Source organism: Microtus oregoni, unplaced genomic scaffold (assembly GCF_018167655.1).
Source record: "Microtus oregoni isolate MIOR12 unplaced genomic scaffold, Mior012 000004F_ref0000308, whole genome shotgun sequence".
NCBI lineage: Eukaryota > Metazoa > Chordata > Mammalia > Rodentia > Cricetidae > Microtus > Microtus oregoni.
In genome coordinates this window covers 16886767-16910917 of record NW_024543063.1, presented here as the reverse complement: position 1 = coordinate 16910917, position 24151 = coordinate 16886767, and the positions used below count along the sequence as shown (strand labels likewise).

At 42.8% G+C, this 24151-nt stretch overlaps 1 protein-coding gene across 2 annotated transcripts in view; it reads left to right on the top strand.

The window, feature by feature from the left end:
* The window catches only part of Epha4 (EPH receptor A4), a 145736-nt gene extending 122314 nt beyond the window's left edge, over window positions 1-23422 (top strand). The window contains exons 9-18 of one of the 2 annotated variants that reach the window (XM_041649623.1): window positions 893-951; window positions 2758-2871; window positions 3364-3549; window positions 7727-7788; window positions 8230-8439; window positions 10272-10421; window positions 13783-13976; window positions 16238-16393; window positions 16726-17628; window positions 20645-23422. In XM_041649623.1, coding sequence (XP_041505557.1) covers window positions 893-951; window positions 2758-2871; window positions 3364-3549; window positions 7727-7788; window positions 8230-8439; window positions 10272-10421; window positions 13783-13976; window positions 16238-16393; window positions 16726-16840 — 1246 coding nt within the window. In that variant the 3' untranslated portion in view covers window positions 16841-17628; window positions 20645-23422. Of the gene's footprint in view, window positions 1-892; window positions 952-2757; window positions 2872-3363; window positions 3550-7726; window positions 7789-8229; window positions 8440-10271; window positions 10422-13782; window positions 13977-16237; window positions 16423-16725; window positions 17629-20644 lie in introns of those variants that run through there. The other variant, XM_041649624.1, reaches the window with a different exon arrangement.
* Window positions 23423-24151: the final 729 nt, after the last annotated feature.

The window sequence follows — 24151 nt, the reverse complement described above, 5'->3', positions numbered from 1 at the left end:
TGAAAAGGCAGCTTGAGTTCTATCCCTAAAACCCACAAGCCATGGGATGGTGGAATGAAGGAACCAACTCTCCAATGTCCTTTGACTGCCCATCCATGTTTCCACACACACAGAGGTCATAGATAGATAAATAGATAGATAGATAGATAGATAGATAGATAGATACAGAGATAGATACAGAGATAGATACAGAGATAGATACAGAGATAGATACAGAAACATAGATAGATAGATAGATAGATAGATAGATAGATAGATAATAGGGTTATATAGGAAAAAGTAGCCAATCAGATATTCTGAGCTCTGGTGGCTTAAGTTTGTAAATCCGACTCAACATGAGGTAACATTCTCTCATTTGCCTCTCCAAAGCCTCAGTTTTCCTATGTGTGAAATGTGCACTGCCTATCTGTTGAGAGGAGTGGCAGGCCTGGCGTCCCAGCTCCCGGCCACCGGCTAGCTTTACCTGAAATAATTACACGGAAACTGTATTCTTTTAAACACTGCCTGGCCCATTAGCTCCAGCCTCTTATTGGCTAGCTCTTACATATTGATCTAAGCCATTTCTAATAATCTGTGTAGCCCACGAGTTGGCTTACCAGGAAAGATCTTAACCTGTGGCTGTGTTGGGTGGGAGAATCATGGTGACTCCTTGACTCAGCTTCTTTCTCCCAGCATTCTGTTCTGTTTTCTCCACCCACCTAAGGGTTGGCCTATCAAATGGGCCTAGGCAGTTTCTTTATTAATTAACCAATGAAAGCAACAGATTAGAAAGAAATCACTCCCACATCACCTATCGACCCGACTTCTGTTGTGGTCGGGAAGAATTTGCTTACAGCTTTTTTGTTGCAAGTTTCATGTTGGAAATGATTTTCTTTTTTTAAATTTTAAATAGACGGAGTAAGTACAGCAAAGCAAAACAAGAAGCAGACGAAGAGAAACATTTGAATCAAGGTATAGAATTGGTTCCAAAAGTAATATCATTTTTTAGAGCATGCTTTGTGTCTTCTAACTTAGAAATGTTGGTTAATGTGTCTATTAATATTTGTACAATATATGCCTTATCCAAATAACATTCTTCAAGGTTGTCAAAGTGTAACTGATGTTTCTAGACTATGCCAAGTGAGGTTAAAGGCAGGAAGTTCTTTAGTGTCTGCTTATTGTATCCTCTGCTCTGCAAAAGCATTCGTCTAGCTGGCTCATTTTTGCAGCTGGGCAGCAAGAAGTAATGGATAGGGTTTTTTTTTTTTTTGATTTTTTTTGTTTGTTTGTTTGTTTCTTGTTTTTCAAGACAGGGTTACTCTTGTAGCCTTGGCTGTCCTGGTACTAGCTCTGTAGAACAGGCTGGCCTTGAATTTCCAGAGATCCACTTGCTGGGATTAAAGGTGTGCACCACCATCAGTGACCAGGCTAGGTAATTATTGTCATAAGCAAAACAATTTGGGTATGGGATTGATAAAAGAATAAGAGGTTCTGTAATGGTAGTAGGTGATGCTGGGATGACAGCCATCAAAAATGTGTTAGTGGACTCTAGATGTTGCTGTTACAGATGGGCTCAAATGAGTCAGCTCAAAGAAATTGATTTAATGTGCTGGAGAGATGGCTCAGAGGTTAAGAGCATTGCCTGCTCTTCCAAAGGTCCTGAGTTCGATTCCCAGCAACCACATGGTGGCTTACAACCATCTGTAATGAGGTCTGGTGCCCGCTTCTGGCCTGCAGGCATACACACATACAGAATATTATATACATAATAAATAAATAAATAAAAAAAAAGAAATTGATTTAAGTAGTTGAAAACACTTAAAAGAAGCCCGATGACCCAGCATTATTTTTTGAGATGACAAGATACTGCTATGTGAAAAGAACTCCAACCTATTCAGTTATTCGTAAAGACCAAGGAAGAGAAAAGGAGAAAGATGGACAAGTTAGGAAAGTCACGGAGATTTGGTCGGCTGGCATCACACATAAAGTCCCCAGTGCAGAGGCAGGTAGAAAACTGTCGGTAATGGCATGTCACCAGCTCCCTCCGAGCTCACATCTCAACTTGTTTGCGAGCGCGGCACGTGGGTGCTTATATTCAGAGAAGTCAGACATTTGGCTAGAAGATAGCATTACCTCCCGCTGAACCTCCTCTCCCAAACAGAATGCAAGTGGAGGTGCATTTAGACTCCTTGCTCTCAAGTCAGCCAGAGGCCAGTATTCCTCCTGTGTACACTAATCTAGTCTTCATAGTAGCCTGTTTAGTTTTGGTCATGTATTTTATTTGGTCTAGATATGGGGGAGAAGTGACACCCTATAGACAGGGCCTGTGGAATGGGAGAGCACCTGTTGTCTTCAATAAGAGACAGTACTTGAAATGAGGGGTAAGACTTTAGTGTTAGGACGATTGGAGCTAGGAGCCATTGGCTGCGAGAAAGTGTTCAGCCAACTCATCCTGAATTTCCTGATGAGAGATTCGCTTTTCCTCCAGGGATGAGTTGTCTTTAAACTCTTAGCCTTGAAGTGTGAGTCCATTCCAGGAAGACAGTAGAACTGCATGCAGTGTCTTAAGCAGCTAGCAAATTCTTTGTTTACCCACTAATGGAAACCAGAGCAAGAATTTAAACATTTTCATATGTCAACGGCCATATAGCTAACCCAACTGTTCCAATGTGAAGGGTTGGTTGTTTTGTTTTTGTTTTTAAATAGACCTCGCCCGTTTATGTTTATTCGTGTTTCCTGGGATCCGCCCAGTCACCTTATCCCATGTTCATTCTGTAGGTGTTAGAACTTATGTGGACCCCTTTACATATGAAGACCCCAACCAGGCAGTTCGAGAATTTGCCAAAGAAATCGATGCCTCCTGCATTAAAATCGAAAAAGTCATAGGAGTTGGTAAGTGTCTGAGTGTCTAGCCAATAAGTCAGCTTCCTTTGTGAATGTTAAATAGTTATGTAAATTACGCAATTACATTCGCATGTACGAGTGAGCGTATTGCGCGTCCGTCTATATATGTAAATATTATGCACTGAGATTTCCTCATTCAGAATATGATTGTGATGGTCTGTAAGGAACTCTGGTACAAATTTGTACTTATTTTCATGAAAATGAGCATAGGGATAAACTAAATGAACACATAAGATCTATAGTCAGATTAGTTGAACCAGAATGTTTAAGACTCACTAGGTTTACCTTAAGCTTGAGTTTCCTATGATAAAATGAAGTCTCTAAGAATAGTGCCTAGGCTTTGTGTGTGTGTGTTTGTGGCGGCGTGCGGGGGGGGGGGGTTACTAAATAAAATAACCTTTGGGGCTCACTAGCTAAGTTCCTGATACAATGAAGGTTTTTTCGTTTCTTTCTGGTGCATCTGGAATTCTTCTCCCACAGGTGAATTTGGAGAAGTCTGCAGTGGGCGCCTCAAGGTGCCAGGCAAGAGGGAGATCTGTGTGGCTATCAAGACCCTGAAAGCTGGGTATACTGACAAGCAGAGGAGGGACTTCCTGAGCGAGGCCAGCATCATGGGCCAGTTTGACCACCCAAACATAATCCACCTGGAAGGCGTTGTCACCAAATGTATGTGGGTCATCCCCCCTCTACAAAGCTAAGTCGAGAGTCACAGGGAAATTAAACACACGTTTTCCTTCTAGGGAATTGACAGATGGCACAGGCCCACTGATTACTAATAGGAGGAAATCGGTGCAGTGCAGGACCCGTCATTAATCTTTCAGTCAGCCCTAAATGGTTCTGTGACTGCAGCTGATGCCCCGTCTCCAAGGCAGCTTGCGTGAGATTTGGGGCAAATTAATGCCGCAGAGTTTTGGATACGCTGCACCGTCTTTCAGATCTTTGCTAGACCAAACTGATCATCTCAGGGTAGGCACAAGCAGATGGTAAAGGAAATGAATTTTATATAAAGCAAAACAAAAGCTTGCCACACACACACCTTGTATTGGAAGCTTGGGTTCCAGACGCAGAGAGCGAAACTCGGGAATCTTTATTCTTTGGGTGGGTGGGTGGGGGGGGGGATTCGCTCATCTGCTGGGCCTGATTTATGGCTGTGGCCATTCAGCGCCTCTTCACAGTAACACCTGGTTGGACCCTCCCTAGTTTAGCCCATTAGCGTTCACTGAGCTTGTGAACTACGCTTCAGTTCAAGCTCGACACAGCTCAACAGATGCGTTTTGTGAAGCAAACCCTGTGTACATCTGCACGGCTGGCTAGGACTGGCTTATAAAGTCCCGCACGGAAGAGAGCACCGAAGCAGCGTGTGTTTAAGGTGGCTCTCCTCCAGGAGCCCCGGTTTGTACAAGTCAAGGATCTTGTAAGCCTGGGGCTCTGACCGTGAAGCCAAGGTGTCTCTTCTTTGATTTAAGATGCCTGTGAAAAGCTTGTCAATCAACAAGTGGCAAGGATCCGGATAGCTGCTTCAGTGAGTGAGAAACGGAGAGGGGGTTAGAGTGGGTTACCTTGGAAAATGGAAACGTTTATAGTAAGCCACAAAATACAGTTGCTGGGAAGGAGAAACCAGAAGGTTACTTTGTTTAAAAAAATAAAATGAAAGCAAGCACCTCAAATCGAAGCTGGCATGGGTACCAAGATGATGGTTCAGGAGCTTGTCAATGTGCTTGCTGCCAACCCTGTGGCCTTAGTTCCATCTCAGGAACCCACAGGGCTGGAGGAGAGAGCTTGACTCCTGAAGATTGCCCTCTGACCTTAGGAGAAGTTCTCCATGGCGTACATGCCCCCCCCCCATGACCCTAAACAAATAAATGTAATAAAATGTTTCCTACTAGTTTTTACCATAGTTTCCTGGGACTCCTCTGAAGAAGTTTGAATGGGCAGGGGTGGGGGTTAGGGGAGAAGCTTACATCCCTAAAGGACTAGGTGAAGGTGATATACCAGTACCACATGTCCAGGACCCATGTTGAGAATAACGGACCCGAAGATGAAGCGTTTGCTCTCCCTCCTATCAGAATTCTGCTGGTGGGGGCTTTGGTGGGTTGGTCAGTTTTTTGTTTTGCTCTCCTCGTCTATAAAAATGGAGATAAATAAAACTTGCCTTGCAAGGTTATTTGGGGGGAAAATAAAATATTTAGTGTGGTTTGCTCAGTGGCGAATGAAGCACACACCTCTTTTAAGTGTTCTCGGGTGCTCTCATGGCTGAAGGAGCTCATCGTCCCTCACATAGAGAATTTTTCAAAAGAGGAAATTTGATCCTAGGACGAATAATTTTCTACCTCAGGTGAAGGCTGTAATTAGCATAGAATGGTTCTATTTGCTTTTTAAGATTGGTTTTACAGACAGGATATTTTTTTCTGTTGCCTGTGGCCTTCAAAGCTGCCCAAGCCCCTCACTACTTTAATTAAAAGATAACATTGCCGTTAAATACTTCTGCAGGTCCCTTCTCTAGAAAGGGGGCTCTGTTCAACTCCGGTGTTTTTCCTGCCGCAGACAGTGATTTTCATAGCACCTCTGCCGAAGAGAGAAGAAACGGGATCTTTGTGTTAAAGTCCCACCGCGCCTTTAAAAACCCGCAGCTATTACAGCTGTAACTGTTACAAACGGCTGGGTTCATTTGCATAATGCATTTGTCGCTGAATTAGAATGATTTAAAAATTTCCACCAGAGAAGTTGTTGGGGTCCCCTCCCTTTCTGTTATCCCCCCCTCTCACATCCCTGTCTGTTGTAGGGAAGCAGTTGACTCCATTCCTGAGCAGACCCCAGCTCAATTTAGAAGCCCTTCTGTGGAGGAAGGTATTCTCTTAAAGGTTCTGACGAATGGACGCTTTTAATAAATGGACAGGAGAATACTGGAGTTTGAGAAAGTGGTGGAGAGGGTCGAACTAGGTGAGAGGGCCCAATCAGAATGGGCTTTCATAACCAACCAGTTCCCAGAGAAACTATCTAAATTGCGGGGATCATAAATTCTCCCCCACCCCGCTCTCGGATCTTGTCTGAGAACTCCGGGGAACTAGGGAAATGGAATTAGGTGTTAACACTTGGCTGGGACGGCCACTTTTCCTCATTAGCTGACAAAGTATCTTTTGATTGAGCAGGATGATAGGTGATTTTGTTGTGTCCAAGGACTTGCAGAGGGCAAATTTCCTCGGCAAAGCCCTCACCTCCTTCACACGACCTGAGAAAGTCGCTCCCGAGGACCCTTTCCAGCGAAACCAGAAGCGTTCTTAGCGACCATTCCTCGCTGGAAATCTGAATGTGGCCGTTCTCTAGTTGAAAGTGCTTGCCTCTGAAATAATGCCTTAGGCATGACAGTAAACACACGTGCACGTGTACACGCACGCGCACACACATACAAAGCCAACAGAGTAAATTGGACTTCGTTGAAATTAAAACCTTTGAAAGTTTTGCCTCGGAAGTGAGAGCATCCCGTGCTCCCCTCTCCCGCCCCAAACACTGCCTCTTTTGGTTGAGAGTATACCAGTATAGAATAAGGAGTGCTTTTTTTTTTTTTGGTAGTGAGATATCCCAGCCCATTTTCTGACTAACGCACTAAGTTTAGCCAGCAAGAACAATAAAAGTAAATATTTTCATCAGCTCAGGTTTTATTTTCATCGGAGGGGATCTTTTGCTCTGTATTGTGCCACATGTTCTCTTAGTGGAAAAAAAAATAACAGGGTTGCTGCATTTGCTGACACTCCGCCCCCCACACCCCTGCCAACAGTACCCCTTACAAAGAAGGAATTTCAGACCTGATTCATTGCCTGTGACTAAAAGTAAAGAAAGGTTATTTCCTAAAGTCCCCAGGAGAAGTAAAATAAGACAAAGGTTGGCCCCTGAGTCCCCATAGACCGTCCAACAATTTTGGTCAAATACTCTGAATTCAATCTCCTGTCTCAGATGAAATTATTTGGAGATTTTATTTGTTTATAATTAATTTATTTTTATTAAGAATTTTATACAATACATTTTGACTATATTTGTTCTCCTCCTTCAACTCCTTCCAGATCCTCCCTACCTTCCTACCCAGTCACCTTCATGTTCCTTCTTTCTCTAGGAAAAAACCAAAAAGCTTGAGAATCAAAACTAACTTTGAAAAAAGGACTTGTTTATTTGTTAAGATAAGTTGTTAAAGGAGGCAAAAAGAAGGGATGAGAAAGGACAGAGCCAAGGACGGGAGCAAGAGAAGGGGGCAGAGTTCTAGATGGTGTGTGTTTCAGGTTGAATGTTTGCATAATGGAGTATTCAATGTTACTGCATCCCTACAAAACTTAATTTCTCTAAATAAAGAAGAAGCGTTCTCTGTCCATAGACTTCAGCGTGACACAAGCTGCCCTTCTGGGGATAAAATCAATGAATTATTCTAAAGACTCTCTCTCTCTCTCTCTCTAAAGACTCTCTCTCTCTCTCTCTCTCTCTCTCTCTCTCACACACACACACACACACACACACACACACATTCCAACATGCCTGCCCATTTATCATTTTCATCTGTTGTTTAAGAGGGCAATTATCCATGCATGTGATCCCTGGGTACCAGAGGCCACTTTCGTTAAGGACCCTGTCAACAAGCCATCCGAAGGGTTAACCTTCCAGATGGAGTCTAAGCCTACTTGTCCTTTGAATATTTCATTCCTCGCTTCCCACAGCTGAGGCATAAGCTTGGCTTGTTTTAATTAAATTAGATCGCACAAGACAGGTGTCTTGGCAGTAAAATTTTTGCACAGCCCATTTTTATCTCATTAACTGCACGGCTCATCAAGGGCTTTTGTTTTTCTTTTGGAAACTCTAGGTAAACCAGTCATGATCATAACGGAGTACATGGAGAACGGCTCCTTGGATGCGTTTCTCAGGGTACGTGTCTACTTTCTAATGAACCGAGGAATACTAGTATCCCGCAGCTAACAGATTCCCTGTGTACATTCTGTCCCGTTGCATAGGTGGGATTTTTTTCAGTAGGGTTCAGGAAGAGAAGAAATGGAATATGATGTGATTCTTAAGGCTATTGAATAATCCATGGGCAATGAGGGTGGTATTTGATTTATTCTCACACCGTGGAGCTCTTTGAGCCATAGATTCATTATACTTGGACAATTTCCATCTATCACAGGAAGTCGGCCCCGCTCTGCTCGTGAATTAGTGACTTTGCTCAGAAGGGCCCGGAAATAATGCCGAGTTTCATTGCGTGCTGGATACAGATACTCCAAGAGAACGCAGTAATAAATGCTTGGTGATAATTGATTTGGCCTGATGCTAATGGAGTTGTTCCCTCTCTCTCTCTCTCTTCCTATGAAGAAGAACGACGGCCGATTTACAGTCATTCAGCTGGTGGGCATGCTCCGTGGCATTGGGTCTGGAATGAAGTATTTATCTGATATGAGCTATGTGCATCGAGACCTGGCTGCCAGGAACATCCTAGTAAACAGCAACTTGGTCTGCAAGGTGTCTGATTTTGGCATGTCCAGGGTGCTGGAGGACGATCCCGAGGCGGCCTATACTACCAGGGTAAGGACCGTTTGCTACCTCTGGCATGGCGTCCGCACAGATGAAACTGATCCCTTCCTTGTCGTTGCAATGTTGTTAGAAGTCTTCGCAATTCTTGTTTTCTTCTTCAAGTTTGCTTATCCTTCAGGCCTCTCCATATTTCTGTATGCATTTTTAAACCTCCTTTAGAACAGGAGGCCATCTGAGGCCCACTCTAGCACAAAGCTATTGTAGAGCCACAAGTTACGAGCAAAATGAATTCTCTGTCTCCTAAATTTTCTTGGGCAAAGTGTTTATGAACAACAAGAGAGTGTCTTTAAAACTGAGCCAAATCAGAAGCCACTATCAAAGGCAATTTACTCCACAAATGATACATTATTATGAAAATCAGCAGGTTGGATGACTTATTGTGTATGGATGCATGTATATACCGTGTGCCAAATATATATCCCTGCAACGCTAAAGTTTTTATTTTTCTGCTTTTTTCTTCTGTACTCCTTTTCCTGCCTGAGCTCTGCTACTTGGTTCTTTTCTGTTCTGCGGGGGCGAAGTTTCCTGCCTCTAGATAAGCTTTAGCAATATTTCTACTTGAATATTTCTAATGAATTTGGGAATGGATGTATAGAATTTATAGAGCATGTCCCAATATTTAATGGCTTTCAGTTTAGTACCAATAGAAAATCAGGGATTAGGATCCAGTGAGGCGTGCTCAGGGTAGGGTCAGGATGTGTGCTACCTTAGCCTCATGATCAGAAGCTACCATTCTGCAGGAATAAACACACGGTCCTCAAATAATTCCGACATTCATGCAGATCCTCTTCTGGCTTCCGATAACATCTTTGGTGAGCTCAGGAGATCTGCTATTGTTGTCGTCAATCTTGGAAGAGAAGAAAAGTTATAGAGGCTTCTAGAAAGATATATGTACATAGATCCCTCAGCAAAATGTTTAAGGAAAGCATTTGTGTCCATCTGTAGATAAGGTGTATGAACACAGTATATGGGGTTTGCACAGTGACCCACACAGCAGGAAAGCAATGCAGGCAAATTTATTATCTGATGAATAAGCCCTAATAAAGCCGAGACAATCTTAAATAATGGTTGCTGCAGCCATGTGTGGATCTATGTCCAAGTTCCTTCCTCCAGATAGAACCTCAGGAAGTTTGAAACTCAACTAAAAGTATATATACTTTTTACACTTGAAAGTAATCAAGAAGCATTTGAGGGTGCTTAGTGTAGCTTTTGCTTTTTTTTTTTTTTTTGAAAACATCTTATTTTTTTCTGGTTAATTTGATTTTTTTTCATTTTAAGTAATTTAATTAAATAATAGTCTTCACTTCATGGAAAAAATACTTTTTTGAAGGTCCTACTGCCTTTTCTATGTATTGAGTATGTTTGTCATGCTACAGAAGACTAGGGAGACAGTGTGGTGGGTAAAAATGCCCAAACTTGGCTTCCTTTGTTCATTGTTTCTGATGCAGTGTTAAGCACTCCCTTTACAAGGGTGAAGGAGAGAATGCAGGAAGGAGGAAAACCAAATGTAAGCCGCATATCCTTTGATAGGCTCCAAATAACATATGTATTTATGTAAAACCTGAGATTTCCTTTCTAGAATATTGCCCTAAGCAACACTCAGAGAATAATTAGACAGATCACTCGTTCACTTCCCTGTGGTTAACGAACACATATGAGAATTGCCTCAACCTGGAAGACTTTACTCAAACAAGTCTGTTATTACCGAAAGTACCTCAGGAATGCTGTTGTCTCGCTTGCTTGAGTCACAGCACTCAGAAACAAAAGTGGCTGGCACATCACTGGGAAAGTTAGGAAATAACCCACAGCTGGAATCTTCACAGGGTGGCAAGATTCCTATCCGGTGGACTGCACCAGAAGCAATTGCCTATCGTAAATTCACGTCGGCCAGTGACGTATGGAGCTACGGAATCGTTATGTGGGAAGTGATGTCGTATGGAGAGAGACCATACTGGGATATGTCCAATCAAGATGTAAGTTTTACCCTGAGATTCAGGAAGTTCTATATTACCATATGATCAAGTAAGCATTGGGTTTGAAATGATATCATTAAAGTTCTTATTATAAATAAATATACCCTGTGACCTCATTCCACATTTTAACCAACAATAACTTGATTTCAAGACCAAAATTAAATTGTTTCCATGGCTTAGTGGAGGAGAAGAAAGAGATCCGTGGATCTGTAGAAAAACAAAGCAAAGAGTGTGAGGAAACACATTTCACATGTGGTAAATTTGACACAAAAGTTTTGTTGAGAGAAATCTAGAGAATATTTTAAAGCTGGCAGAGTTGTAATTAGACCTTGGCCCTCAAGGACTCTTAAATAAAGCTTCGCTAAATGACCCTCTGTAAGTTATGCACGTCCCTTTAAATGTACCATCTGGACTAGTTCGTAAGGGAGCATCTACGATGCATGCAATTTCAGAGACACAGTCAATAATGACACTAATAAGATTCCAGGCTAATAGAATTTAATTACAGACATCTCCAGTGAGAAAGGAAAAAACAAATGCAAAACACAGAGAGTCCCAGATCAGGGATTTCCTAGAACATGTTTTAGTTAATTCCGGAAAAATTGGGGACACTGGAGGTGAAGGGTCCCCCGCACCCGTATCTTCCCAACTTTTCTAATACTTATTCGTGGTAGGACATTATAGAAGACTGTTTACAGTATAGTGCCTGGTTAATCAATTACAATGATACTTTGGGAGTGTCATGCTCTGAGCTAGCTGAGCACTTTAAATTCCATTTTGGAAAGCTTTCCTTGTAAATGTTGATTTTGATGTGGGATGCTGCCTGTTCCAGATGCCTTGCCTACCTAACTCAACAGGAAACCAGAAATCCTTGACAGAGACTCCCAAATAGAATGCAGCTTTCTAAGAACACAAGAGTGGTTGGAGCAATGGGGAAGCCATGACTTCACATCTAAGTGCCTCTGTTGGTTGGTGGTGGGGGCGTGGTTTTCCTCAGTGTGTCTATCCGGTTTAAAGAAGACTTGCACCATTCATAAGAGAAGAGCCACAGTGGACGGGATGAGAGACAACAGCTAGCATGAGTGATAACCAATTGCAAGATGGACAGGGTTGGTGGTGAGGGCCAAGTAGTCCATTGTTGGAAGGGATTATAGCTTTTAGGTTTCTTCAAGTATTCTCTTTGAGCAATGTTTGGTTTCAGTCGCTCAGAGAGACAGGTACCCTCAATGAGCATGGCATGCATGCACTCACACATTGAGCTATTTGACATTAAGCTTCCTTGATAAACAAGAGAGTCCTAGGTAAATGAGGGTCTACTAATGAGAACAATATTCCTGCCCTACCTATTCTCACACTTAATTGTTTTGACAGTTTCTGTATTTCTGCAAAGCAATTTGACTGGTCTATGCTTTTTATTTGGGTAACTTTGAGGCCATTTCTTGCTCACAAATAATATTGCTATATCATTTGTATGTGTTTGTCTCTCTGGATTTGGGGCCAGTAGAAATCATCAGGAAATGTAAGTGATGTCATGGGGTGTATGGCAAATGAACGGGAAAAATACACCAAAATTAGTAATTTTTTTTTAAAAAATGTATCTTTTCTCCCCCACCCGAAAGACTCAGTAGAGTGCTGAAGAACTTGCTTTATTAACCTAAGAGCTGTCTTCCTAGCTGGCCAGGGTAGCAAGCCTTCGAGAGAGTATTCATCACTGAGTTCTCTAGACAGCGGCCCAGTGCTGTTTGCCTTCTTTCTCATCAATGGAGAAGGCTTTCATCAACTCCAAAGTCAATACCATGTACTTGGAAAGATAAAAGAATAAAAGGTTCAGACTGACCTAATATGCTTGGCAAAATTAAATATAATGAAGGCACACAAATCAGAGTCCTCTACCTTAGAAGAAACAGATAATTCTGATACAAGGAGATATAGAAAAACGCTTGGGAGGTGCTTTTCCATCAAAGGATGCCTGCTAGATTGAAGCAGGGTTCTAAGGAAGAAGATAGCAGTTAAATTTGTGACGAGAATCTAGGGCTACTCGAATTGACTATTTCCGGATGCGGGCCAGTTTCTCAGCAGTCAGTAGCCTCTTGTGGGATAAATCCAGCATAGGTACGAGATGGCTGTGGCACTTTGTCTTTCTGGCAGCAGTCATTTGGGTAGGCACAAAGAAAAACCAACAAATAAAAGAAGTGCTTCCTGTATCTGAAGCTGCCCACGATTAAGTCTTATGAGTGAGAAACAGTACGAAGTAGTTCTTGGAATTTGTCAAATCACCAATGCAGGAGTCACGTCACAATGGGGAAGGGATTCAGGGGAAGGCCAAGGAGACTGAGCCAAACGTGGTGGCCGAGGCAGGAGAATGGAGAGTGGGAGGGTAGCCTACTGAACTATATTGTTAGAGCCTGTCCCTAAAAGCGGGGGGAGGGGGATCATGAAAGAGAGAGAAGTAACGAAGTAACGAGCGGTCTGTGCTGACGCATTAGAAGGGCCACACTAACACGATGTCGACTGATTCCTGTATCTAATTAAGCAGGTAGACAAACCACTTCAGATGACCTTGAGCAATATGAAAATGGGCAACCACCATTGAAACTTTCTTTTATGTACAAGGATTCCCCCCTTAAAATATGAATGTTTTAGTTTTAGCTGGGCGATGGTAGCACACACCTTCAGTTCCAGCATCGAAGCAGAAGCAGGCGGATCTCAGAGTTCAAAGTTAGTCTGGTCTACGTGGTGACCCCCAAGAAAGTCAGGGCTACACAGAGACCCAGCCTCAAAAAAAACCCCCAAAAGTATTAATTGATTGATTAATTTTTTTTTAATGAATTGCCTTACTAGCACTTTGAATAGAGTGAAATCAGCATCAGACTGTGGCCAAGACAGAGACTGAGGTGACATCTAAGGGTGTCGTGATCTCCTAAGGGAAAATGGGTAGCGATCTGGAAGTGGGCACTGATGCTGATCGAGTAGCTACTGAATGAGGGTACACAGTGATGCCTGGGGAATTTCAATTTGGAATGACTTCCTAAAGAATGCCTGCGGTGGCCCCGGTGGATCTCCCCGGGGTGTGTAGGTGTGCTGGCGCTGAAGAGTGGAGTACAGGCAGGACTCTGCCATGCCAGAGGGGCTGTTGCCAAAGCCCTGACACCACGCTGTGATCTAATCGGGCTCTAACCACTTTGGAATATCAATGCGTCTTTAGTTCAAGTTTCAGATTGGCATCACGTTCCATTGAACAGCTGGCTTTTCTCTCCCCCGTCGCCAGCAATACCTGGCATTGGCTTCTGCGAAGGAGTTGGAGCTGCGCCCACGCTTAAGCCTCTGACAGCTTACCACATCATCCTGTTGTCTTCTCTAGGTGATTAAAGCCATCGAGGAAGGCTACCGGCTGCCCCCACCAATGGACTGCCCCATTGCCCTCCATCAGTTAATGCTGGACTGCTGGCAGAAAGAGAGGAGCGACAGGCCTAAATTCGGGCAGATTGTCAACATGCTGGACAAACTCATCCGCAATCCCAACAGCTTGAAGAGGACCGGGCCAGAGAGCTCCAGGTTTGCCACATTTACTAATAGTGATGTATGAGGGACTCCATCCTATGTGGCAGGCCAGTCGGGTGTATCCTAATTCCTGCCTTCGCCAATTCACAAGCCACTTCCAAGCTCTGCAGCCTGGATCATGCCTTCCTCAGTCACTTTGAGTCTGAAGAGCCTGTAGGTCTATGAAAAATATGAAGGTCCCGAGGCCATTGTTCACCAGCAGGCTTTCTTGAGAGAAGAAGTTTTCCTGTCAGCAGGTTCAGTAGTAGACGCCAGACTCATCTGCTTTAGATAGAAAGGCTTGTTGATTAGATTGTTGAGTCAAAGACTCGAGTCTGCCTGCATCAGGTGAGGCACCCAGTCGGCTCCAAATCTGAGTTTCTTAAAGATGTCTCTTTTCTTGTGACCCTGACTTAAAAAATAGAGCATCCCTTCCATGTTAGTGTGTCCTAGGCCTTTCTGCTTTTCAGACCTTTGAAGTGCTCTTCAAAGCAGTCCTAAGGTCCTGGAAGGGAAGGAATATATTTGCTATCCCAATTCAGGACAAAGGGACCCTGGAGCAGATAAGAGAGGAAACTTCTAGTCTTGGGGCTTCTAAATGCCTCCCCCTGGCTACACTGGACAAAAAGGGGGGATCATCAAACTCTTGAAATAACACTAAACATGGCTAAAATTCACTTCTTATTTGAGCGGGGACCGCGTATAACTTTTCTAACTGAAGAAAGACAGTTTCTGCCATGTGAAGTTTTCCCCCCATTCTTGGGTTCAAATGCCTCCCAAGCCTTCTTTAGAGATCTAGTCAGTTTCTTCAATTCCCAGGGTGAATTTTCTCCTACCTGGTTAATTTTCAACTGCGTTCTGATTGGAGGGAGAGATGCTTGTTTAAGGCCATTCTTTAGTGTTTGGGACTTAGCATTTAGCAGCCCTTGATAGCCTGAAAATACAAGTAAATACAAATAATAATAAACACAAAACGTTAGTATGTTAATAATGTGGTGATGTTATTAACGCAAAATTGGGAGACTTCGACCTTCATTATTTTTACTGTAAACAAATCCTGCATTTTACTAGGAATCAGACTACTGAAATAACAGATACAAAAGGAAGTTCAGAAAGGCACGTGCTTGAACACAAACAGAGCTGAGTTGAAAAAAGGAGTTTTCTGCTAAAATACTTATGTGAAAGAGAAATAATGCAAATCAAATAATTTTGGTAAAAATGAAAAAAATTTCAAGGAATGGATTAATTCTGTATAAAGAAGTCTAGGCTTTACAATAACTTCCTTTTTTATAATAACATTTTTTTTTCTTGTACCAATCGAGGACATTATACCAACTTAAATGTTGGTGCACGATCACCGTTTCAGGCTAAAATGCTAAACTCAGACACAGACTTTGTACGATTTTGAGGGGAAAGAGAAGTGTAAGAAAGCTGTGATTCTATGTAGGAAAATTACAGTAGAGGGGTTATGAAATGCCTCTGAAGGGCTAGCCTGTGGTCTTTAAGTATTCTGGAGATGACTGCAAGTCTCCTAAAAACTTGCATGGATTAGAGACCCCTTGTGCATCTCTATCAGGAGGAGAGGCAGAATGCCTGCAACCAGTCAGTCTTGACTATTGATCTAATAGTAAACACCTGACTTGAGAATGAATAAATTAATAACTAAGTCGATAAGAAGAGCTTTGACGTTATTGGAATGACTATTGACAGAGGAATCTGAGGAGCACATGCCCCAACCCTAAGAGCAATCAAAGCGCCCTTTCTTTCGGCTGGCCTTGGCACACGTGCTGGTCAGGCATGGCTTGATTAGAGAGCGGATTAACTCCAGCTGTCCCGGGATGGTGGGAATGCACTGCGCATGTCTCCAGACCTCGCTGAGAGCATGCTGGATCTGAACTCTTCTGCTTCCATCAAAGCCTGGCAGCTCGCAAGCTTCCAGTTTTCCTCCCTCATGTTTCACTGTTTCCTGAACTAATTAATGCCTGTGGTATGTGGTCCTGCGGGAAAGTGGATTCTTTTCCAAAGACTGCACAGGGTTGAATCACAAGGGCTCCTGCATCCTCTACCAATTTAGGATGGGCAGAGATCTGCTATGAGATTCAATGTCCAGCGCAGTCCATCTAAAATGAATGCCAAGAAGAAAAGAGAAAAAAAGCACACATTAATTTCGGATGACAGTTATCCCATTTACACCTCTTTGTTTGGCCCTCTGTTTCCCTGGTCTGTCCTATGCAATCTCCTCTCTTTCCATTTATATTTCCTCATTCTACTTTCAGACCCAACACAGCGTTGCTGGATCCCAGCTCCCCTGAATTCTCGGCTGTAGTTTCAGTGGGCGACTGGCTGCAGGCCATCAAAATGGACCGGTATAAGGATAACTTCACAGCCGCGGGGTACACCACGCTAGAAGCCGTGGTTCACATGAACCAGGAGTAAGTACTCAGCGATGTAACACCAAAGGGTAAATCTAGATTTCATAGTATTTTCCTGTTTCGCTTTGAGTTTCATAATCATTCCCTACTCATTCAAAAAAAAAAAAAAGATTGAAAACTGGAATGCCTCTCATTTTGATAGAATATAATTTTACATGACCTCGATTGTACCTGCATTGTTATATTGGATTGCTTAATGGAACATTTGTACACCTTCCTTGTACTGTATTGATTGTGGCTGATTCAAATGTGTGTCTGCATGAAGCCTTGAGAAAGAGGGTCCTGGCACCCCTGTGACTTTTTCTTTCCCTCTGTCTTTGCCCCATCTGCAGCGACCTGGCGAGAATTGGCATCACTGCCCTCACACACCAGAATAAGATTTTAAGCAGCGTCCAGGCGATGAGAACCCAAATGCAGCAGATACACGGCAGGATGGTCCCTGTCTGAGCCAGTACTGAATAGACTCAGAACTCTTGAAATTAGTTTACCTCATCCATGCACTTTAATTGAAGAACTGCACTTTTTTTACTTCGTCTTCGCCCTCTGAAATTAAAGGAAAAAAAAAAATACCTGCAGCGTTGCTTGGTGTATGAGATTGCTGAAACCTTGGGGCTTACGTGAATGGCCTAGATCATCAGATTTAAACCTGGAGCCAGTAATTTCTCAGAAGTACTCTTGTCCATCGCTGGTGTATAAAATACATGTACTTATATAGATAAAACTCTGCCTCCGAGTTCGACGCCCTTTTTTCCCCCATCAGATGCTGGGTTTTCGAAGTCACCTTAATCCTTTCTGTTTGGAATTTCAACCGAAGGATTTTGTCTGTGGCATCAGCCTTTGTCATCACTCCTCGCTGGGGCCCCGGAGCATTGCGGAAGGACTCAAAGGCGGCCATCGGGGCTTGGTTCATACCACAGAATAAAATCCAGGTGACAGCCTCGTGACGCACCCATGTTGCCTCTTCAGTGCCCAGGACACTTGGTGGATTTCTATGACATGGGGGGCTAGAAAGAAAAGGAAAGCGGATTTTTTTCTTTTTCTTTTTTTTAAATGCAAACTCCCAAGCCCTATTACCCCTAACTGGAAAAAGAGGTCTCTTTGGGCCTGAGGCTGTGCCATATAACGTCTTATTTGGGAATGCTACAAACCTTCTGGATAGTGGGCTGTGACAATCCTGAATGGGGAATTTTCATATTCCCCCCCTGCTTTGAAGAGGCAACTCCCAAGTTTACAAGGTAAGTTAAGAGAATGAGCGTTGGCTCTCTAGTAAAAATCGCTCTCCTTCTCTCTTTCTAACTTGTTCCATTTGAAACACTGAAAAGCCTGCCTGTCAGGAGCTGGGTTGGGAGAGATTTCAGTTCTCTTTTGATAAATGAAGATACTGAAACCAATATGGCTGCCCTGTTGTTAGTGATGATTATTAGGAAGTCACAGCTGTTCTAGTCTCACTCACCACTGACATTTTGGTGAATCCCCTTGAGCTAAGTCAGTGGTATGGGGGTTACTGGGTAAGACAGAAAATGCTTCCTTATTTAAGTGACTTTCACCAGATGTTACCAAGGCCCCTAACACTACATCTAATATCCAGATGTTAACAAACGTGCTTGGCCTCTCAGTGAATGGCAGCAAAAGGCAAGGGACCTGTTCATGAGGGAAACACAGCCTCTCTATGTTCTGTTCTAGAGCTTTCTTCATGAAAGCAGTATATTATGTGGATAGATCATTCATTCATAGATGCAAAAGGCCTAACTTTGTGCGAGGAGTTTTAACTATTTCAGTTTTATCACTTTTTAACTGAGAGTTTGGCAAGGTTTAATAACCCCTCCGCCACCCCCCTTTCATTTTTTTTCCTGAAAGCCATTTCTTATAGACTAGAGTGAGGGATGCTGAATTTGATGCTGTCAAATGCTGACAGTTTAGTAAAGATCCGCCTTACAACGTTAGTTGTAAAAAGCTTTTCTCTTCCCAAGAAATATGATTTTTTTTAAGTACTCCAACAATTTTTGCTTTATTATTGTTTTTGCTGAAGTCTGGGATTTCTTGATTTTCCTGCTAAAAGTCGACAAATGTGGGTGGGGTTCTACTTTTTTTTTTTTTCTTTTTTACTTTGACATGCTTTGTTTTACAAATAGAGTTCTGTCGAAGAAAAGCTCTGGAAATCTGGGGGCAGTGTTGATTTTGTTGGTTTGCTATTTTTATTATGTGTGTGCGTGTATGTGTGTGGCCTGTGTCTGGAGGTTAGAGGACAACACATACAAGTCGGTTCTCTGTATGTGGGTATGAAGGATTGAGTTCAGGGCAGGAGGCTTGGCACCAGGCGCTCTTATCCACTGAGCCATCTCACTGGTCCAAGTACATTGTTCTTGATCTCCACCGTCCTATTCCAATACAAAACCAAACATTTTGGCATTCTGCATGAAGTGAAAACAGAATATTACCTTACAGCCAGTACTGAATGATTAAAAGGTTTCCTTTTTTTAAAAAGTCACCAACTTGAGGCTTGACATGTTTTTCTAAACATGGAATGTGTTCAAAGCATAACTTCACTAAGATACCCTAACAAGTGAACAATATTTGTAGTGTTGAAGTCCTTTTTGTTATTTCTTAGCAGGGATCTCTGTCTATGAAATAATATGGAAGGTTACATCATTCAAAGGCCGCCTTCTGAGTCGTAGTTTGTGTTAGAGACAGGGCCAATGGAACGGCCAAAAAGGGATATTCCAAGTGTCTGCAATAATACCCCAGGAACAGTAAAAGTGTTTACTGCCTCCAGAAGTCTTAGCATGAGTTCCATGAGAACAATAAGAGAGCCGTACTGTTTCCCAGGGTGCCGTGCCAGACTCTGGCATCCCGACAGCTATGGAGTCTAAAGCCAACCGAAACGGTGACACTGGAAACTCGCCCTGCTTTGCTTCCTAACTCAGTTCCTCCACCTGTAAATTAGAGAGATAATGATACCTTGGTAATAACAGCTTTCCCGACATGGTGTGCCCTGGAAGAAGTGCCTCTAGCAGAGAGAGAGAGAGAGCTCCCCAGGGGAGGAGGTGCTTTCTCCCACCTCATCCAGGTGACCTGCAATGGTTCAGCACATGGCCCCACTGACCACAACGCATGTCAGGTGCAGAGGACCCGCGTAGTAAATGCCCTTCACTTTGCTTTATAGGAGGCTGGGACAAAATATGGATCAACATGGAAGGCAACACCTGTAGAGATATTTACATGCCCTCTAACAGACTCCGAAGAGAAGCATCTTTGTGTATTGAGCACATTGTGTTCTTAAAACCCTTCATAAGCTACATGCCTTCAGTTCTAAAATTCCCTTTAATGAAGGGACTGCCTGAACACCTACTCTGATGTTAGCCAGATGTCAACTTTCACAGTCCCCTCTCACCTTGGATATCATCTTCACTTGAGCAGGTCCCCACAATGTCTGCTTTGTATTGTGAATACAATTACATAACAGGTCAATGTATTTTCACAATAAGTAAAGAAGTGGGCTAGTGGACAGATGGTGACAGATGTAGCAGAAGAACTGTGCCCGTGCACGGTGCAGCTGTGGTGGAGATTCAAGGTCAAGTTCTCCTTGTCCTTTATATGAGTATATGTGGACCTGATGCAGTCTGTGTATGGTCAGATTTCAAACCCTATGTTTGATAGGCTTATTGCTTCCCGGAAAGGAGGGGTTAGAAAACATGTCAGTTCCTGTTTCTTTTAATTTTCACCCTGTCACTGTTTATGAGACAGGGTCTCACCACATAGGCTGCCAGGCCTGGAACTTCCTAACAGACAAGGTTAGCCTCAGATTCATAGAGATCACCTGCCTCTGCCTCCTGAATGCTGGGATTAAAAGTATGTGCGGCTATGTCCAGCTCGCTCATTCTCTCTCTCTCTCTCTCTCTCTCTCTCTCTCTCTCTCTCTCTAACAGTTTGAATAGACATATGTTGTTGTGCATGCCTCTAATGCAAGCACTCAGGTGGATCTAAGTTCAAGGCCAGCCAGGGTTACATAGTGAGCCCCTGTTTCAAATAATAACAGTATTAGAGTTTGGATAATTATAAACAGTTTGTGTATTGGCAAGTTCCTGTTAGTCCATGTACATATTAATGTACATATTAATGATACTCAGCACGCACTGAGCCTTGTCATTTTCTATGAATCCAAAATGCTGCGTGTTCTGTTTCAGTTTGATATAAGTTGGTTGACTGCTGGCTGGTAACACTGGCTGACGTTTTTGTCTCTTTTCTCTACAGGGAATAGATTCTGCTATCTCAGCCTCACAGCCCTTCCTGTTGATTACAAAGCCCTTGGAAACAAAAAAAAAAAAAAGAACACACCCTCCTTGGTTCTTCTGAACGTTTTTTTTTCCCCCCTTTGGCGTCTCTTCTGCCCGTTTTGAGGCAAAGACACTTGATGAAACAAACACCTGTACCTGGAAAGTGGAAGAAATGATTCAAGTCCCCTTCGCCCAGGAAAGCAGCAACACCAAGCTTCGGCATCTGTTCTCCAGCTGCGTGGAGGAGTGCGCTGTCTCAAGGCATCAGCTCTGCAGAGCCCTTCCAAACCCCTTGTGGTTTTATTTATACGTATTTCCATAATTCATTCCTGTACGTCACTGCTGCATCAGAGTGGCAGCGAGTGACCAAATGTTACAGGTTTTGCTATGGACGCCAGGTCGGGCGCCACCGCGCAGAACAAAGCCAGTCCCGTAAGCTGCCTACGGTATGCATTGCTGACATGACATTTTACCCAGGGCGTGCCATTGCAGTGATATGAATATATTTTTTCCTAGACTAAAATATGACCTGATTATCTCTTTTGATGTGTGTACATAGGTGCGTGTGTGCGTGCGCGCATGTGTGTGTGCATGTGTGTGTGTGTGCGTGTGTGGTGTGTGTGTCCGCGCGTGTGTAACCTCATGCTTCGAACTGCCTGTGAATGTTGTGGAATGCTACACCTGGAGAGTTCTGGTTTATCACCAGTTCAAAGAAAAAAGAGTCACACGATATACACGGCTTGGAGACCACGGCCGTCCCCTTGGGAAGACAGCTTGGAAACGCTACATGGTCTGTATCTGTAAGAGTAACGTAGCTGTCACACTCACCGTAAGAAGCAATTCTATAGCTTTGGACAGATGTGTGTTCACCTCCGCAATGGAATGACTGTTGGATAGAAACCCACCCAAGGTGACAAGCCCGTCACCACAATCGCAGATTCTGATGGGACTCGTCTGACTCTCCAGTTCCACAATGGAGAGAGAAGGGGATGGAATCCATGGATCGACCCCAGATGGAGTACAAGTCGCCTTTGTTTCCCTGCATAAATGAACTTGATGAATGCGAACAAATATATGCAATTCATATACTTTTGGAGATGAACTTAGCGATGTGTGTCAGCCTTGAGATGATGTGTCTGGAGTAATACTTTGTGTCCCCGTGTCACAGAACAATACACACATGCCAGTGGCTCTTGAGGTTAGTGTAGTTGGGATGACATGGCCTCTAGCAATTCCAGGTTCCCCAATTACATGTAGAAAGTTCTCGGGTAATTCATATGCAGCTAACTCCTTTTGCCCTCGAAAGTACATCAGTCTTCTAGAATCTGAGTTCTGGTGTAGATAGAAGATTCAATATCAACAGGATATGGATACCAAACTCCAGCCAGCATACTGCCATTTTACCTAACCTGAGTGGCTGCCTTGCTTATTCTGAGCTGTGGTTGCCAAAACTGTGGCCATTTATATAAGCTATAACATCAAAATCAGGGAAAAACAGGGGAAAAAAGATTCTGAACCATATATTGTTGAATAAGTAGAGAAAATCACCAATAAATATTTATTGCATTCTGACAGGGTGTGTGGCATTGTATTCTCATAACTATGCCAGAGTGACAAAGTCAATTCGCCCCTTTTGGGGGGACCTTAATATATTTTTAAAGGGATGTGCCTATGCATTGATGCCTGAAAAATATGTGTAAAAATAAAAAATGAGGTAGAATCTCCGAGTGGATCATCTTTCCCAGAGGTCGGGTGGAAGGAGAATTTCCGGGTCTGTGTCCAGCCCAGGAGCCAGCACTGGTCTGCTGAGCTGGAAGGCTAAAGTCTACTCAGATCTACTAAGCAGCTTCAAGCTGCTCCCTGCACCAAATCAAGTCGTTTCACCACGTGTCTGCAGGCTCCCATTATTTTGGCAATCTTATAACGAACTAACTGTTCTGGTGTGTCTGAAAGAGTGGAAGAAAGGTTGTGTTCACAACACAACTGATATGTGCTCTGAGACCTCTTGTATTCATCTGGGAAGGGTCCATGTATTAATCCATACACTCCTATAGCCTCAATTACTTGTCTGAAGACACAAATTTCGACCAGTAAAGGAAAGTTCTAGAAGCAATATTTTCACTCCTTTAGCATTGTCCAAATAACATCAGGTATTTATACATGCTGAAGAGTGCGTTTATTTTGTATTACTCCAAGTTTGTTGGAATATGCAAGGACTGTGGTTATTATTAGAATGTATAAGGCATATTATAATTTAGTTCATTTGTCCTGAAAAGGAAGTTAACTGAACATCTCTTGGTTCATACATGTTCCAAATTTTGAGCAGCCCTTTGAGTTAGCCATAGATTTTTCTATTTTGTTTCCATTTGTCAAGGTATTTTTCTTCCCTTCATGAACTTTAGGTACACATAACTTATGTCATTTATTTATGGTCTTTTATACCTAGTTTGTAAAGTTGTAAAATAGCAAACTAAATGCAAAGAGTTTGCATTTGAAAGTAATAAAGTAGTTGCCGTATACAAACCCAAAATCTGGTTGTCTTTATTATTTTATTTGTTACTTTATTTTATTTAGTGTTGGGGATGCATGCTAGGCATGAGCTAGACCCATCCTTTCTTTACTTTGAGACAGTCTTACTAAGTTGCCCAACCAGGTCTGACATTCACCTCACAGCCCAGGCTGACCTTGAACTTGAAATCTTTAAACTGCCCACTCCTGAGTAACTGAGATTATAACCTTATACCATACCGTTCTGAATTTATTGGGTTTGGTTGTATCTTTTTATTATTTTTCATTTGAATGATATTTCTAAATTATTGTTTCTCATTGGCTTAAGCACAAAATCTTAACTCCTAATTGAACAAACTTATTTGGAGGATTTAAAGTATTTGATTATTTAATAAAACATCTTTGTTGTTGTTGTTGTTTGAGAAAGTGTCTCACCATGTGTATAACCCAGGCTGGCCTCAAAGTCTCAGCTTCCTGAGTACAGGATAACAGGCATGTACTGCCATGACCAATGTGCTAATTACTCTTTTAAGGGTCCGTGTTTATTAAGAACACAGTGATAATTTGATACATGTCTACAGTGTGTGAAAAAGAGCTTTTTATCCTTGCCATTGAAATCCATGCATCAAAATATCTGATTTTGAGATCCTATATTCCGTTTTAAGGCTGTAGACTTTGGAGCCCAGGTAAAGCCCCTGCCTAGGAACTACACAGATTTGTCACAGTGCGCAGGACCTACAGTGGCTCATCTGAAGCACCAACTTCTTCAGGCCTCCACCTTGTTACAGATCCAAGGTGCCAAACAGCCGTTCTTGTGCTGGGCTTTTAATCTAAGATTCATGCATTCTGGCAGGGAAGCTCACCAAGGCTCAAGACAGGCTTCCCTCCCTCAAGTACACAATCATTACTTTTTGCATGTCTTATATATCTTTTGATAGAGGAGCTTTATAAATGTCCTCAGACTCTAAAGGTTTGG